Source organism: Geotrypetes seraphini, chromosome 7 (genome assembly GCF_902459505.1).
Source record: "Geotrypetes seraphini chromosome 7, aGeoSer1.1, whole genome shotgun sequence".
Taxonomy (NCBI): Eukaryota; Metazoa; Chordata; class Amphibia; order Gymnophiona; family Dermophiidae; genus Geotrypetes; species Geotrypetes seraphini.
In genome coordinates this window covers 189955572-189967907 of record NC_047090.1, presented here as the reverse complement: position 1 = coordinate 189967907, position 12336 = coordinate 189955572, and the positions used below count along the sequence as shown (strand labels likewise).

Below are 12336 nucleotides of genomic sequence, written 5' to 3'. Positions count from 1 at the left end.
GCGAAGTAAATGCTCTTATGCTCATTCAATTCCTATAAGCATCGGAGCATTTACCTCGCTGGCCCACAGTAAAAGGCTCTACCACTGCTTGATAAAAGGCGCCCTATATGTTTAGGGCCCTTCAGGTAGCTCAAAATGCTACAGCCAGAATGTTAAATGGATTACCAAAATGGTTACGTATCTCTCCCATAAAGAGCTTCATTGGTTTCCAATCATATGGCATGTGAAATTTAAAGTTCTTACCTTAATCCAGAAAGCATTGAATAATTAATTTCCTGTTAGCTTGGCTTCCCGTTTGAGGATCTCTCACCCTTACACACATTACGATAAATTATTCTTGGAAGTCTTGTCTTAATCTAATCTAATCTTCGGCTTATATACCGGGTCATCTCCCAGTGGAGCTCGACTCGGTTCACATACGATTAAGACTAGAGTACATAGCAAAAAAAATATAGGAGAAAGAAGAGCTATAATTAAAAAACTAGAGTACATAGTAAGAGAGCATAAGAAAAATAACTATATTATAATTTTGTTGAGGCTGTAGTTAAATCATTTAAAAATTGCGAGAACAACAAAGATTTCAAGGATTTACAAAATAATCGCAGCTGGCCTTAAGACTGTTGGACTATCCACCTATTGAGCTTCAGTTTTCTATATAAAAGTGATGCAATCTTGAAGAATTTACTTCCAAATGAGATTAGACAGATTATCTATTGGAAAATGTTTGAAGTTTTATTTTTTCACAGCAGATTGGAGTCTGGATTCTACTGAATCTAGCCAGGTCTTTTACTGCTGTGTTTATTTTATGCTAGTTGCTGATATATTTTACGCTTACTTTTATTTGTTTTTTAGTTTATTTTATGTTGATTGTTTGTTTACATTGAAAATGTGTTTGTTACCTGAAATTACGTGTATTTAAATTTTATAACCTACCTAGAAAGGTTGGATAGTGCAGGCTATAAATTTTTTTTTTTTTTTAATAAAATAAAGTCCTGATACTAAATGTTATATATCAGGTCATGTTTTGAACAGTGGAATGAAATTACAAAAGCTAATTCATTTTCTTATGGTTCTTAAGCTTCAATTAATGCTTACTCACATATCAGGCTTTGTAGGTTATGGCTAGAGGACAATTGTGCATGGCACCCTTCAAGTCTTTCTATAGCATACTCCATAGACTGCAACCCAGTCTCTTTCATAAGCCTATGAACAAGTCCTCACATTAGACCCTTTTGGAGATCTTCCTAAAATGTATTCATCCAAATCCTTCTTCAGCTCCCTTTACCAGTTCCCTCTGACCCTAGACCCTCCCTATCTTACCTGGAAAAGGTCATCATCCTCATCATCAAAGGTGAATGCTTGGAACTTGGAACTGTTCCAGTACTCCTCCTCATCAAATTTAATTCGACTCATCTACACAATACACAAGAAATATTTGCTGATGAACTTAAAAAATATACACAAATGATCCAAATGGCTCTGTATCTTGCTTCTAGATACTGCCCCCTCTATCAAGTGATGGTACTTTCAACCAACTTAATTCCATGCTCTTTTATCCAGATTAGCGTTATAAATATACAATAGAATGGTAATGGTTAGTGCTGTGGCCAGACAACTTGGGGAAGTGGGTTCAATTCCCACCTCAGCTCCTTGGACACTAGGCAAGTCACTTAACCCTACATTGCTCCAGGTACTACTCCTACTTATAATTTCTACAGCAGCGCTGTACATTTAACATGTAATCATAATAACTTTATTCTTTTACTAGTGTTTAAGCCCGTTACATTAACGGGTGCTAGAATATATGTCTGTTTGTCTTTCTTTCTGTCTCCCTGCCCCTGTCTCTTTCTGCCTTTCTCTCTTCCTCCCGCTGTCTGTCTCTCTCCCTGGCCCCCTTTGTCTGTCTGTCTCTCTACCTTCCTGCTGTCTTTCGTTCTGGTGTGCTGCCTGCCTGTCTTTCTATCTCTCTGTGGCCCCCTACCTGCCTGCCTTTCTCCATGGCCCCATTCTGTCTCCCCCCCAAAGCAAACCAAGATTGCTCCCTGCCCCCTTGCACACCCCTCCCCCTAAAGCAAAGCAAGTTTGTACCCTGGCCCCCTTTCTCTCTCCCCCACCCCAACTTCCCTGTGCAGCAGCAGCTTTTCCCTCCTCCCCCCACTTTCCTGTGCAACAGCAGCATTCCTACATTCCCTCCCCTTCCATTTCTCTGTGTAGCAGCAGCATTTCACTCCCTCCACCCCACCCCACTTCCCTGTGCTGCAGCAGCATTCCCTCCCCCTTCATTTCCACCCCATTTGTCTGTGCAGCAGCATGTTTGTTTTTTGCCGGCTCCCTTACCCTTTCCAATCCCTACCTGCGTTGCACGACACCCTCCCTCGCCACCACTGTTGACATGCCTGCATGCGCCAGAAGCCTGATGACGTCGGAAGCCGGAGCGCGTGTAGCAAGTTTCTCCTTGAATGCAGCGGCGGCCATCGCGGTTGGCAATCGGGGTGGCGAGGACACGGCTCAGGAGACTGGGAAGGTGTTGGTGGGCGGTGGCGGGGGCCTCCTCCTGCAGGCGCTCGTGTCTCAGGGGTCTGGCTCATCTCGGCAGGGAGAGAGCTTGCCTACGCTTCCTCGCAGCAGCAGTTGGTGAGTGAGGGCGGGAGGAGGGGAGTGGCCAGAGTGTTCCCTGCCGCTGGGTTCTAAAATGGAACATGGCCATGGATCACACACCACAGCGGCAGGGATCACGCCGTTTTAAAAGCGCTTGCGCCGGTAAGGTTTTATTATATAGGATACAGCCATAACCAAAAAGTTCTAGGTGGTTTACACTAAAAAGAGCTGGACAATCAGCAAAATACAATAAAAAATACAAGTATTTGTAAAATTGAATTTCAATAATAAAACTCACTATGTAATAAACTTATTGAACAAAGTGGCCTCAATTGATTTCCGAAAACTGCAACAGAACAAAATGAGGTATAAAATAAGTACACTTCTCCCTCGGTATTCGCGGGGGATAGGGGCAGAGCCGGACCGCGAATAACTTCTCGTCCGGTTCTAAACTAAACCTTAAGTTTATATACCGCATCATCTCCACTGACCCACCCCCGCCTCCCTTGGTGGTCTAGCAGGCTTTCGGGGCAGAAGCGACCTCCCTACGCTCCTGCCCCGTGCAGATCGCCAATAGGAAATGACTGCCGTGAGTTCCCGTAGTCTCTCGAGCTCACGGCAGCCATTTCCTATTGGCGATCTACACGGGGCAGCAGCGTAGGAAGATCGCTCCTGCCACGAAAGCCCGCTAGACCACCAGGTAAGGAGGAAGGCTGGAGAGAGGCGGGAATGTGCTAAACTACGGTGAGGGGACCCCTCCCTCCCCCCCAAAAATTGTGAATATGTGAAATCGCGAGTGTCGAAATGGGGAGGGGGAAGTGTATCTATATCATGGCATCGGAATGGGGGGAGGCCCCAAAGTTTGGTGGACGTTTCCCGGGCACTGCACTTTGAAATCTTCAGGCAGCCGCCCGGGAACCCTTCATTCTACCTCAGGTGGGTGGTGGAGCTTTTGGGCCCCTCCAAACAAAACACCCCCTTGGCCTTACACACTCAGCGCCCCGCCCCCTCTCCTTCACCTTCCCACTGGCCTCGGAGAGCGCGGCGACGGCAGCGGCCGCGAGCCCGGAACTTCCCCTCGGTGGCAACTTCCTGTTTCCGGCCTCGCGGCCGCTCTCTTCCGGGCCCGACGCGGCACTGCACGGAAGGGCTGACGGCTGGGCTTCGACCTCGCGCAGCGCCTGCAGGACGGGAAAGCCTGAGGCGCGCTCGCGCTCCGAGCCTCAGTTGGACGCGGCCTCTGCGCATGTCTAGTAGAGAGAGCGTCGCGAGCCCACCTGCCCCGCCCTTGGAGCTGTAAACGCCACGCCTCTCTCTACCCTAATACACAGGGCCCTGGACTTCCATGTTTAGTCAGAGAGAACGCGTGGCCTCTTCAGGTTTCCAAAGCATAGACACAAGTGCTGGGTTTTGAGAAACCGTCTAGATCAGTGGTTCCCAACCCTGTCCTGTCGGGTTTTCGGGATAGCCCTAATGGATATGCATGAGAGAGATTTGCATATAATGCAGGTGATAGGCATGCAGATCTGCTCCATGCATATTCATTAGGGCTATCCCGAAAACCTGACTGGCTGGTGGTCCTCCAGGATAGGGTTGGGAACCACTGATCTAGATGCCTGGACAGCCCGCTCAAAAGAGGACAAATCCAGATTAGGGTTACCAGATGTCTCAATTTCCCCTGACATGTTCTCTGTTTGAGGACTGTGTCAGGAGTCCAGGCAGCTTTTTAAAATTTTATTACTTATGTCTGAGAAAATGACGTCTAATAACTGTCGTTCTCAACCCTGTCCTAGGGGACCCCCAGCCAGTCGGATTGTCAAGATATCCCTAATGAATATGCATAAGACATATTTGCGTGCCTGTCTCCTCCATTATATACAAATCTCTCATGCATATTCATTGACAACCCGACTGGCTGGGGGGTCCCCTAGGACAGAGTTGAGAAACACTGTAATAACCCTACAGCAGCTTCTGTACCTATCCAAAGTCCTCTCTTCCCATCTCACCCCTACCCCCGCTGGAATCTGGGGTGTGCTCACCCAGCACTGCTGTAACTCTTCAGGCAGTTGGCAGCATGACTAAACTAAACATGCTGTGCAGCGACCCAGAAGCTCCTCTGCTACTTCTTCCTGTCCTCCACATAGGCGGAAACAGTAGCAGAAAGGCAGTGTTTTTACTTCAGCTACACTGCCGACAGCTGGACAACTTACAGCAACACTAGATGAGCAACCACCAGGGACAGCACAGGGAAGATAAGAGAGATGCTGGATTGCATGAATAGGGATTAAAGAGAAGGAAATATAGCAGACCTCCAGGGAAGGTAATAGAGGGCGCAGATAAAGATGCCAGACCACAGGAGGGGGGAAGGGAAGGAGAGAGATGGGGAAAAGGGGGGGGGGAGAAAAGAGAGAGGTCAGACCAGGGAAAGGAAGGAGAAGGGAGGGATTCCAGATTAAGGCAGGGGGTGGGGAATGGAAAGACAGAGATGCAGCCAGACCACAAAGGGGGGCGGAGAGAAAGGAAGTAGGGGAGAGAAATGCCAGACTGAGAAGGTGAGGAAAAAGATCCAGAGGAGGAGGAAATGGGGAAGACAGTTGGTAGGCCATAGGAGAGGAAAAGAGAAGGAGGAGATGGTACATATGGATGGATGGAAAAGGGGAGAGAGAAGGACATGGTGCACAGGGATGGGGAAGGGAAGAGAGATGGAAGAAATGCTATTTATGGATAGATGGGAATAGAAGAGAAGAAAGAGGGAGGAGATGCCACACGTGGATGGTAGGGAGGGGTAGAGAGAGGGAGTTCTTCACCCCCTAAACCAGTGGTTCCCAACCCTGTCCTGGAGGACCACCAGGCCAATCGGGTTTTCGGTATAGCCCTAATGAATATGCATGAAGCAGATTTGCATGCCTGTCACTTCCATTGTATGCAAATCTCTCTCATGCATATTCATTAGGGCTAGCCCGAAAACCCGATTGGCCTGGTGGTCCTCCAGGACAGGGTTGGGAACCACTGCCCTAAACTGTACTGTTCCCGCAGGTTTTTGCAGCCTAAATGCATGACCTTGTATTTCATAGCATTAAATTTTAGCTGCCAAATTTCAGACCATTTTTCAAGCTTTCGCACGTCTTGCTTCGTTATTCACATCATCCTGGGTGTCTACTCTGTTGCATATTTTGGTATCATCCGCAAAGAGGCAATACTTACCCAACAGCCCTTCAGCAATATCATTTATAAAAATGTTAAAAATAACAGGCCCAAAAACATAACTGTGGAAACCAAACAGCTGGGGGACACAAGATGGCAGCAGCGTGATAGCAGCTAAGAGCTGGAGCTCCGTTTTACCTTGCAATACCTTTTGGTCATGTTTTTTACTGACCGTGAAATTTACATTTTCTCCTTATGGGGAATTGAAAGATGCCTCACAGCAAACGCAAGGGGGTTGTTCGAGTGGATCCTCCTACACCCTGGCAAGTTTTGATGGACCGGTTCTTAACAAGCTCACCGGCAGTAGTGAGAAGGGGAATCCCTGCGGTTGCGCCGGTGGAGGGAGCCATCAGAGCCTTAGGGCTTGAAACATTGTTGTCCCCCCAGAAGCCCATTTACCGCCCAATCCTGCTCAGGAGGACATGATTGGTGAGAATGCTGAGGACCTAACGAGCCCGTCACAAACTGAAGGAGGATCCCACGTTATCCATGAAGCTGAGATGACATTGAGTAGAAGAGCGGAGAGAACCGACTTCTCGCTGATGACTTTGGCTAACATCTGGAGACTGCTTCTGAAATTAGAAGCTGCAGCAACTAAATCTGCCAGCAATATCTCTAAAGTAGTGAGTAAACTGGACAAATTATCTGATTCAGTTCAAAATATTAAAATTGAAACAGACTCTAAACTTGCTCAAATGAGTAAAGAATTTTCCTCTTTACAAAATATTTCTGCTACTGTTGTTAAGGATAGAGTCTTTTTACAAAGAAAAATTGAACAGCTGGAGAATTTAAATTGGAGGCTCAATTTACAAATAATAAATTTCCCCAAGTCAGCTTTATCTACTCCTTTAGATTTGTTTAAAAAATATTTAATGGAAAATCTGAAATTTTCCCCTGAAATGATGCCTCCTATAAACAGAATTTACTACTTACATAAAAGAAAAGTAAATATACCTGAAAATCAACAAGAAATAGCACAGCAAATTGATTTCAACAACCTAACAGATATATTGGAGAATTCCCAGGAGGAGATTGAATTTTGAGGTACTTTGGTAAAATAATTAGTCTTTGAACAGGACTTAAACTCAATTATGAAAAGTTTTTTTCATTTTCAAAATTTATTCATGGGTCAAAAAATATGGATTTTCCCCAATGTTACAGAGATAACCCAAGATTGCAGAAAAGCATAGAACATAGGAATTGCTGCTGCTGGGTCAGACCAGTGGTTCATCATAACCAGCAGTCCACTGACCCTTGCTGTGGCTGGTGGGGATCCCTAAGCACCGCCAGCAGAGGACCTCCTCTAGAGATGGCCAGAACTCCCCTCCAACCATATGCAGCAGTCGCTGGCAGCATCCATGAGGCACTGAGTGTGCCAGCATCTGTGACTCAGGGACGCTACTGCTGCCTGCCAAGCTTGGCAAAAGGGACCCCCGGCCACCTGCACAGGAAGTCTTCAGCTGACAGCTGAGTATTTCTATTTACATTAGAGGCTGTGGCAGAAAGCACAGTTACTTACCGTAACAGGTGTTATCCAGGGACAGCAGGCATATATTCTCACATGTGGGTGACGTCATCTACGGAGCCCCAGCGCGGACAGCTTTTCAAGCAAACTTGATTGAAGTTTCAAGTTTGCTACACTGCACCACACATGTGCATGCCTTCTTGCCCACTAGAGGGCGCATCCCCACCTCGTGGTCCTCAGTTCCATAACCAGCAAAGAAGCCATCCCCGGGGAGGAGGGCGGGTTGTGAGAATATATGCCTGCTGTCCCTGGATAACACCTGTTACGGTAAGTAACTGTGCTTTATCCCAGGACAAGCAGGCATGATATTCTCACATGTGGGTGACCTCCAAGCCAACCAAAAAAGGGCAGGTGGGAGGATGGCAATTTAGGAAAACAGGTTACGTAAAACCGACTGGCCAAACCGGCCGTCACTTCTGGACAACGAATCCAGACAGTAGTGGGAGGTGAAAGTATGAACCGAAGACCAAGTGGCAGCCTTGCAGATATCCTCCACCGGAGTAGACCGGAGGAAAGCAACAGAAGCTGCCATAGCCCTGACCTTATGCCCCGTGACTCGACCATGGAGCGTGAGACAAGCCTGAGCGTAGCAAAAAGAAATACAAGCAGCTAGCCAGTTGGACAAGGTGCGCTTGGAAATAGGATGTCCCAGCCGATTAGGATCAAAGGACAAAAATAATTGAGGAACCTTCTGATGAGACTTGGTACGTTGGAGATAAAAAGCCAACGCCCTCTTACAGTCCAGCGTGTGAAGCGCCGCCTCACCAGGATGAGAGTGGGGCTTCGGGAAGAACACCGGAAGAACAATAGACTGATTGAGGTGGAAATCAGACACAACCTTAGGTAGGAATTTAGGATGGGTGCGAAGAACCACCTTGTCATGATGGAATACAGTAAAGGGCGGGTCCGCAACCAAAGCCTGTAGCTCACTAATCCGACGAGCAGACGTGAGTGCAAGGAAAAAGACCACCTTCCAAGTGAGAAACTTAAGAAGAGACTTGTCAATAGGCTCAAAAGGAGGTTTCATCAGTTGAGCCAAGACCACATTAAGATCTCAAACTACAGGAGGAGGTTTCACAGGAGGATTAATATTAACTAAACCCCTCATGAAACGAACCACTAGAGGATGTAGAGAGAGAGAACGTCCCTCTAGATGCCGATGGAAAGCAGCAATAGCACTAAGATGTACCCGGATGGAAGTTGTCTTCAGCCCAGACTCGGACAAATGCAACAAATATTCCAGAACCGAGGACACCGGAACCAAACTTGGATCCAGATGGTGCGAGGTACACCAGGATGAAAATCTGGTCCACTTTTGAGAATAACAAAGCCGAGTCGAGGCCTTGCGCGAGGCTTCCACCACCTCCCTGACCGCCGAAGTCAGGGGGAAAGGAACCAAGCCGTCAGATGTAATGACTGAAGATTGGGATGCAACAGCGAACCCCGACTCTGAGACAGCAGAGAGGGAAACACCGGCAGAAGTAGAGGCTCCCTGGTACTGAGTTGAAGAAGCAGGGAAAACCAGTGTTGACGAGGCCACCGAGGCGCAATGAGAATCATAGTGGCGCCGTATGACTTGAGGTGAACCAACGTCCTCAAGATCAGAGGAAAAGGAGGAAACGCATAAAGGAATCTCCCTTCCCAGTCGAGAAGGAAGGCGTCTGCCTCGAAACGGTCCTGGGAGTAAATTCGTGAACAGTAGAGGGGCAGTTTGTGAGTCTCCGGGGAGGCAAACAGATCCACCTGAGGCGTTCCCCAGCGGTCGAAGACCTCGCGCAGAACTCGGGAGTTTAGTGACCACTCGTGCGGCTGGAGAAGACGACTGAGTTTGTCGGCCAGACAATTCTTCACTCCCTGAATGTAAACCGCCCGCAGGAAGATGTTCTGGGAAGTCGCCCATTCCCAAAGGCGCAAGGCCTCCTGGCATAGGGACCAGGAGCCCGTTCCCCCTTGCTTGTTTACATAATACATTGCCACTTGGTTTTCCGTCCGCACCAGGACCACCTGATTGCGCAGCAGATGACCGAACGCCCGAGCTGCCAGAAAGATGGCACGAAGCTCCAACACATTGATGTGACACAGACGGTCCTCCGCCGACCATAGCGCTTGAGTCCGCAGACCGTCGAGGTGAGCCCCCCACGTGTACTCCGAAGAGTCCGTGGTCAGGACCCTGTGATGTGGAGGGAAGAGAAAGAGCAAACCCCCTGAAAGATTGGAAGAGTTGGTCCACCAACGGAGCGATCGTCTCAAAGAAGGAGTGACCGCTACAGGGAGAGAGAGCGGGTCTCGATCCTGACGCCACTGGGAGGCCAAGGTCCACTGAGGAATTCTCAGATGCAATCTGGCAAACGGCGTGACATGAACTGTCGAAGCCATGTGGCCGAGTAGAATCATCAGCCTGTGCGCAGAAACGGAGCGCTGCCGCAGAATCTGGCGGGCCAGGCGAAGCAGAGCCTCCAGTCTCGACGAGGGAAGGAACGCACGAAGGCGAACCGTGTCCAGCACGGCCCCGATAAACTGAAGGGATTGAGCCGGGCACAGCTGTGATTTGGGAAAATTTACCTCGAACCCCAGACGTTGAAGGAAGATGATAGTCTGTCGGGTCGCTGAGGTAACCCCCTCCCTGGATGAAGCCTTGATCAGCCAATCGTCCAGGTAGGGGAAGACCTGTAGCCCCTGAGATCTCAGGGCAGCCGCGACCACCACCATACACTTCGTGAAGACCCGAGGGGACGAGGCCAGCCCGAAGGGGAGAACGCGATACTGGAGGTGCAAATCCCCCACCTGGAACCGTAAGAACTTGCGGAAGGCGGGATGCACCGGAACATGCGTATATGCTTCCTTCAGGTCCAGGGAGCACATCCAGTCCCCCGATTCTAACAGAGGGTACAGGATCGGAAGGGACAACATACGGAACTTCTCCCGGACAAGGAACTTGTTGAGCCTCCGGAGGTCCAGAATGGGGACCAAAAAGTAACGGGAGTAAAACCCCCGTCCCCTTTGGTTCAGGGGCACGGGCTCCACCGCCCGAAGGCTCAACAAGGACCTGGCTTCCGACAGGAGAAGAGGAAGCTGGTCTCGACAGCCAAGGGAAGCCCCCGGCGGATGTTCCGGCGGCCTGGCTAAGAAGTTTAGCGAGTACCCCTCGGAGATGATCCGGAGCACCCAAGCGTCTGACGTGATCTCGGCCCAGGCTGGAAGAAAGGCCTGCAAACGGCCCCCGATAGGAAGGGGGTCCTTTGACAGTGCGGAGGGGGCCCGCCCCCAACCGCGCATCACGTCAAAAAGACGGAGCGGGTTTAGACGCTCCCTGCGCCTGAGGCTTTGGTTGGGACGCTCTGCCCTGCTGCTGGGGACGCCGGGGCGGAGGCCTGGAGAAGGCCGGCGTCGACTTCTGTGGGTACCGCCGCGGAGGAGGTCTAAACGGCTTCTGTGGCGGGGCCCGGGGTTTAGGACGGACCAATGAGGCGATAGAGCGCTCATGTTCAGACAAGCGTTTGGTCGCCGCCTCCAAGGACTCATTGAACAACTCGGAGCCAACACAGGGAAGGTTGGCCAGACGTTCCTGTAAGTTCGGGTCCATATCCAACGCACGAAGCCACGCGAGACGGCGCATCGTGACCGCAAAGGCGGATACGCGAGAGGCCAACTCAAAGGCATCGTAGACTGCGTGAAAGAGGTAGAGGCGCAGCTGGGATAGATTGGCCCTAAAGGCGCCAAAATCCTCCTTATGGGAATCAGGCATGACTCCATAATACCTGGGCAACGCCTTGACCATCTGCCTCAAATAGGAGGAGAAGGTGAATGCATAATTAAGGACCCTGGCCGCCATCAAGGAGTTAGAATAGAGGCGACGACCAAACTTGTCCAGGGTCTGCCCCTCCCGCCCGGGGGGGGTCGCAGCCGAGACCCGAGAAGGCTGGGACTTCTTCAACGCCGATTCCACCAGCAACGACTGGTGAGACAACTGCGCTTTATCGAAGCCCTTGCAGGGGACTGTGCGGTACTTCGACTCCATCTTAGATGGAACAGCTGTGACTGTAAGAGGGGAGTCCAAGTTCCTCAGGAAGGTCTGGTGTAGAACCTTGTTAAGAGGCAGCCGGGGGGTCTCTCTGGGAGGAGAGGGCAAATCCTGCTCCTCCAAAAATTCCTTCGAATATTGAGACCCTGACGCCAGATCAAGGTCCAAGGCTCTTCCCATATCAAGGACAAATCTGGAAAAGGAAGAGGGCTTCGAAGGAGGCGAGGGAGAACGAGAAGCTTTCGTCGCCAAGAAGGAAGGGGAAGCCTCACGGGAATAACGAGGCTCCCTCCCCGTGCCCGAACCCGAACCCCAAGAGGCCGCACCAAGCGACCTCGACGGGGTCGGGGACCGGCCACGCCCCGAGGAACCCCTGCGGGAAGTCCCCGGGGTATGAGGGATCGAGGCACGCCCCCTCCGTCTCGGCGAAGAGTCCCTCGAGTACTCAACCTCGGAGGAACGGAGAAGCCTCGGATTATCGAGGCGAAGCTCGGAGACCCGAAGGGTCTCGGCCCCGGTCGTCGAGGAGCGACCGCGTCGTCGAGGAGAAACCCGTTGACGTTTGGGCTTCCTCGACCGACGCTTCGCCCAAAGCCGACCCGAGGGCGAGGAGTCCCGGGAGGATCTCGACGAGGTCGAAGAGGAAGAGATCCTCCGAACACTCCGCCCCTTGTCCCGAGGCCGCACGCTCCGCTCAGGCTGGTCAGCCGAAGTCGAGGGCAAGGCCGGGGTCGAGGCCGAAGCCGTCCCGGGGGCTGAAGTCGAGGGTACCGAGACCGAGGCCGCCGACGCCGGGGCCACCGAAGGCGGCTGGAGGTGCGCGAGGGCACTGGACAACTCCGAGGTAATAAGCGCACGGAGTAAGTCCTGAAAGGCCGGTACCGCCATCATGGCAGGTAGATCCTGGGCCGGCGGGTGCTCCCTCGAGGGCGACCTCGGTCTCGAGTATTCCCGCGGGGCACCCGACTTCGACGCTCGGGGCGGGGCC

The 12336-nt window shown here is 50.9% G+C and overlaps 1 protein-coding gene across 7 annotated transcripts in view; it reads right to left on the bottom strand.

Annotated features, from left to right (window-relative positions):
- VIPAS39 (VPS33B interacting protein, apical-basolateral polarity regulator, spe-39 homolog) overlaps window positions 1-12336 on the bottom strand; it is a 127699-nt gene that overhangs the window by 114071 nt on the left and 1292 nt on the right. The window contains exons 1-3 of one of the 7 annotated variants that reach the window (XM_033952364.1): window positions 3618-3834; window positions 2897-2944; window positions 1321-1413 (exon numbers count right to left, since the gene is read on the bottom strand). In XM_033952364.1, the coding sequence (XP_033808255.1) occupies window positions 1321-1413 (93 nt within the window). In that variant the 5' untranslated portion in view covers window positions 2897-2944; window positions 3618-3834. Of the gene's footprint in view, window positions 1-1320; window positions 1414-2353; window positions 2683-2896; window positions 2945-3617; window positions 3836-4637; window positions 4657-12336 lie in introns of those variants that run through there. The other 6 variants (XM_033952369.1, XM_033952370.1, XM_033952365.1 and 3 more) reach the window with 6 other exon arrangements.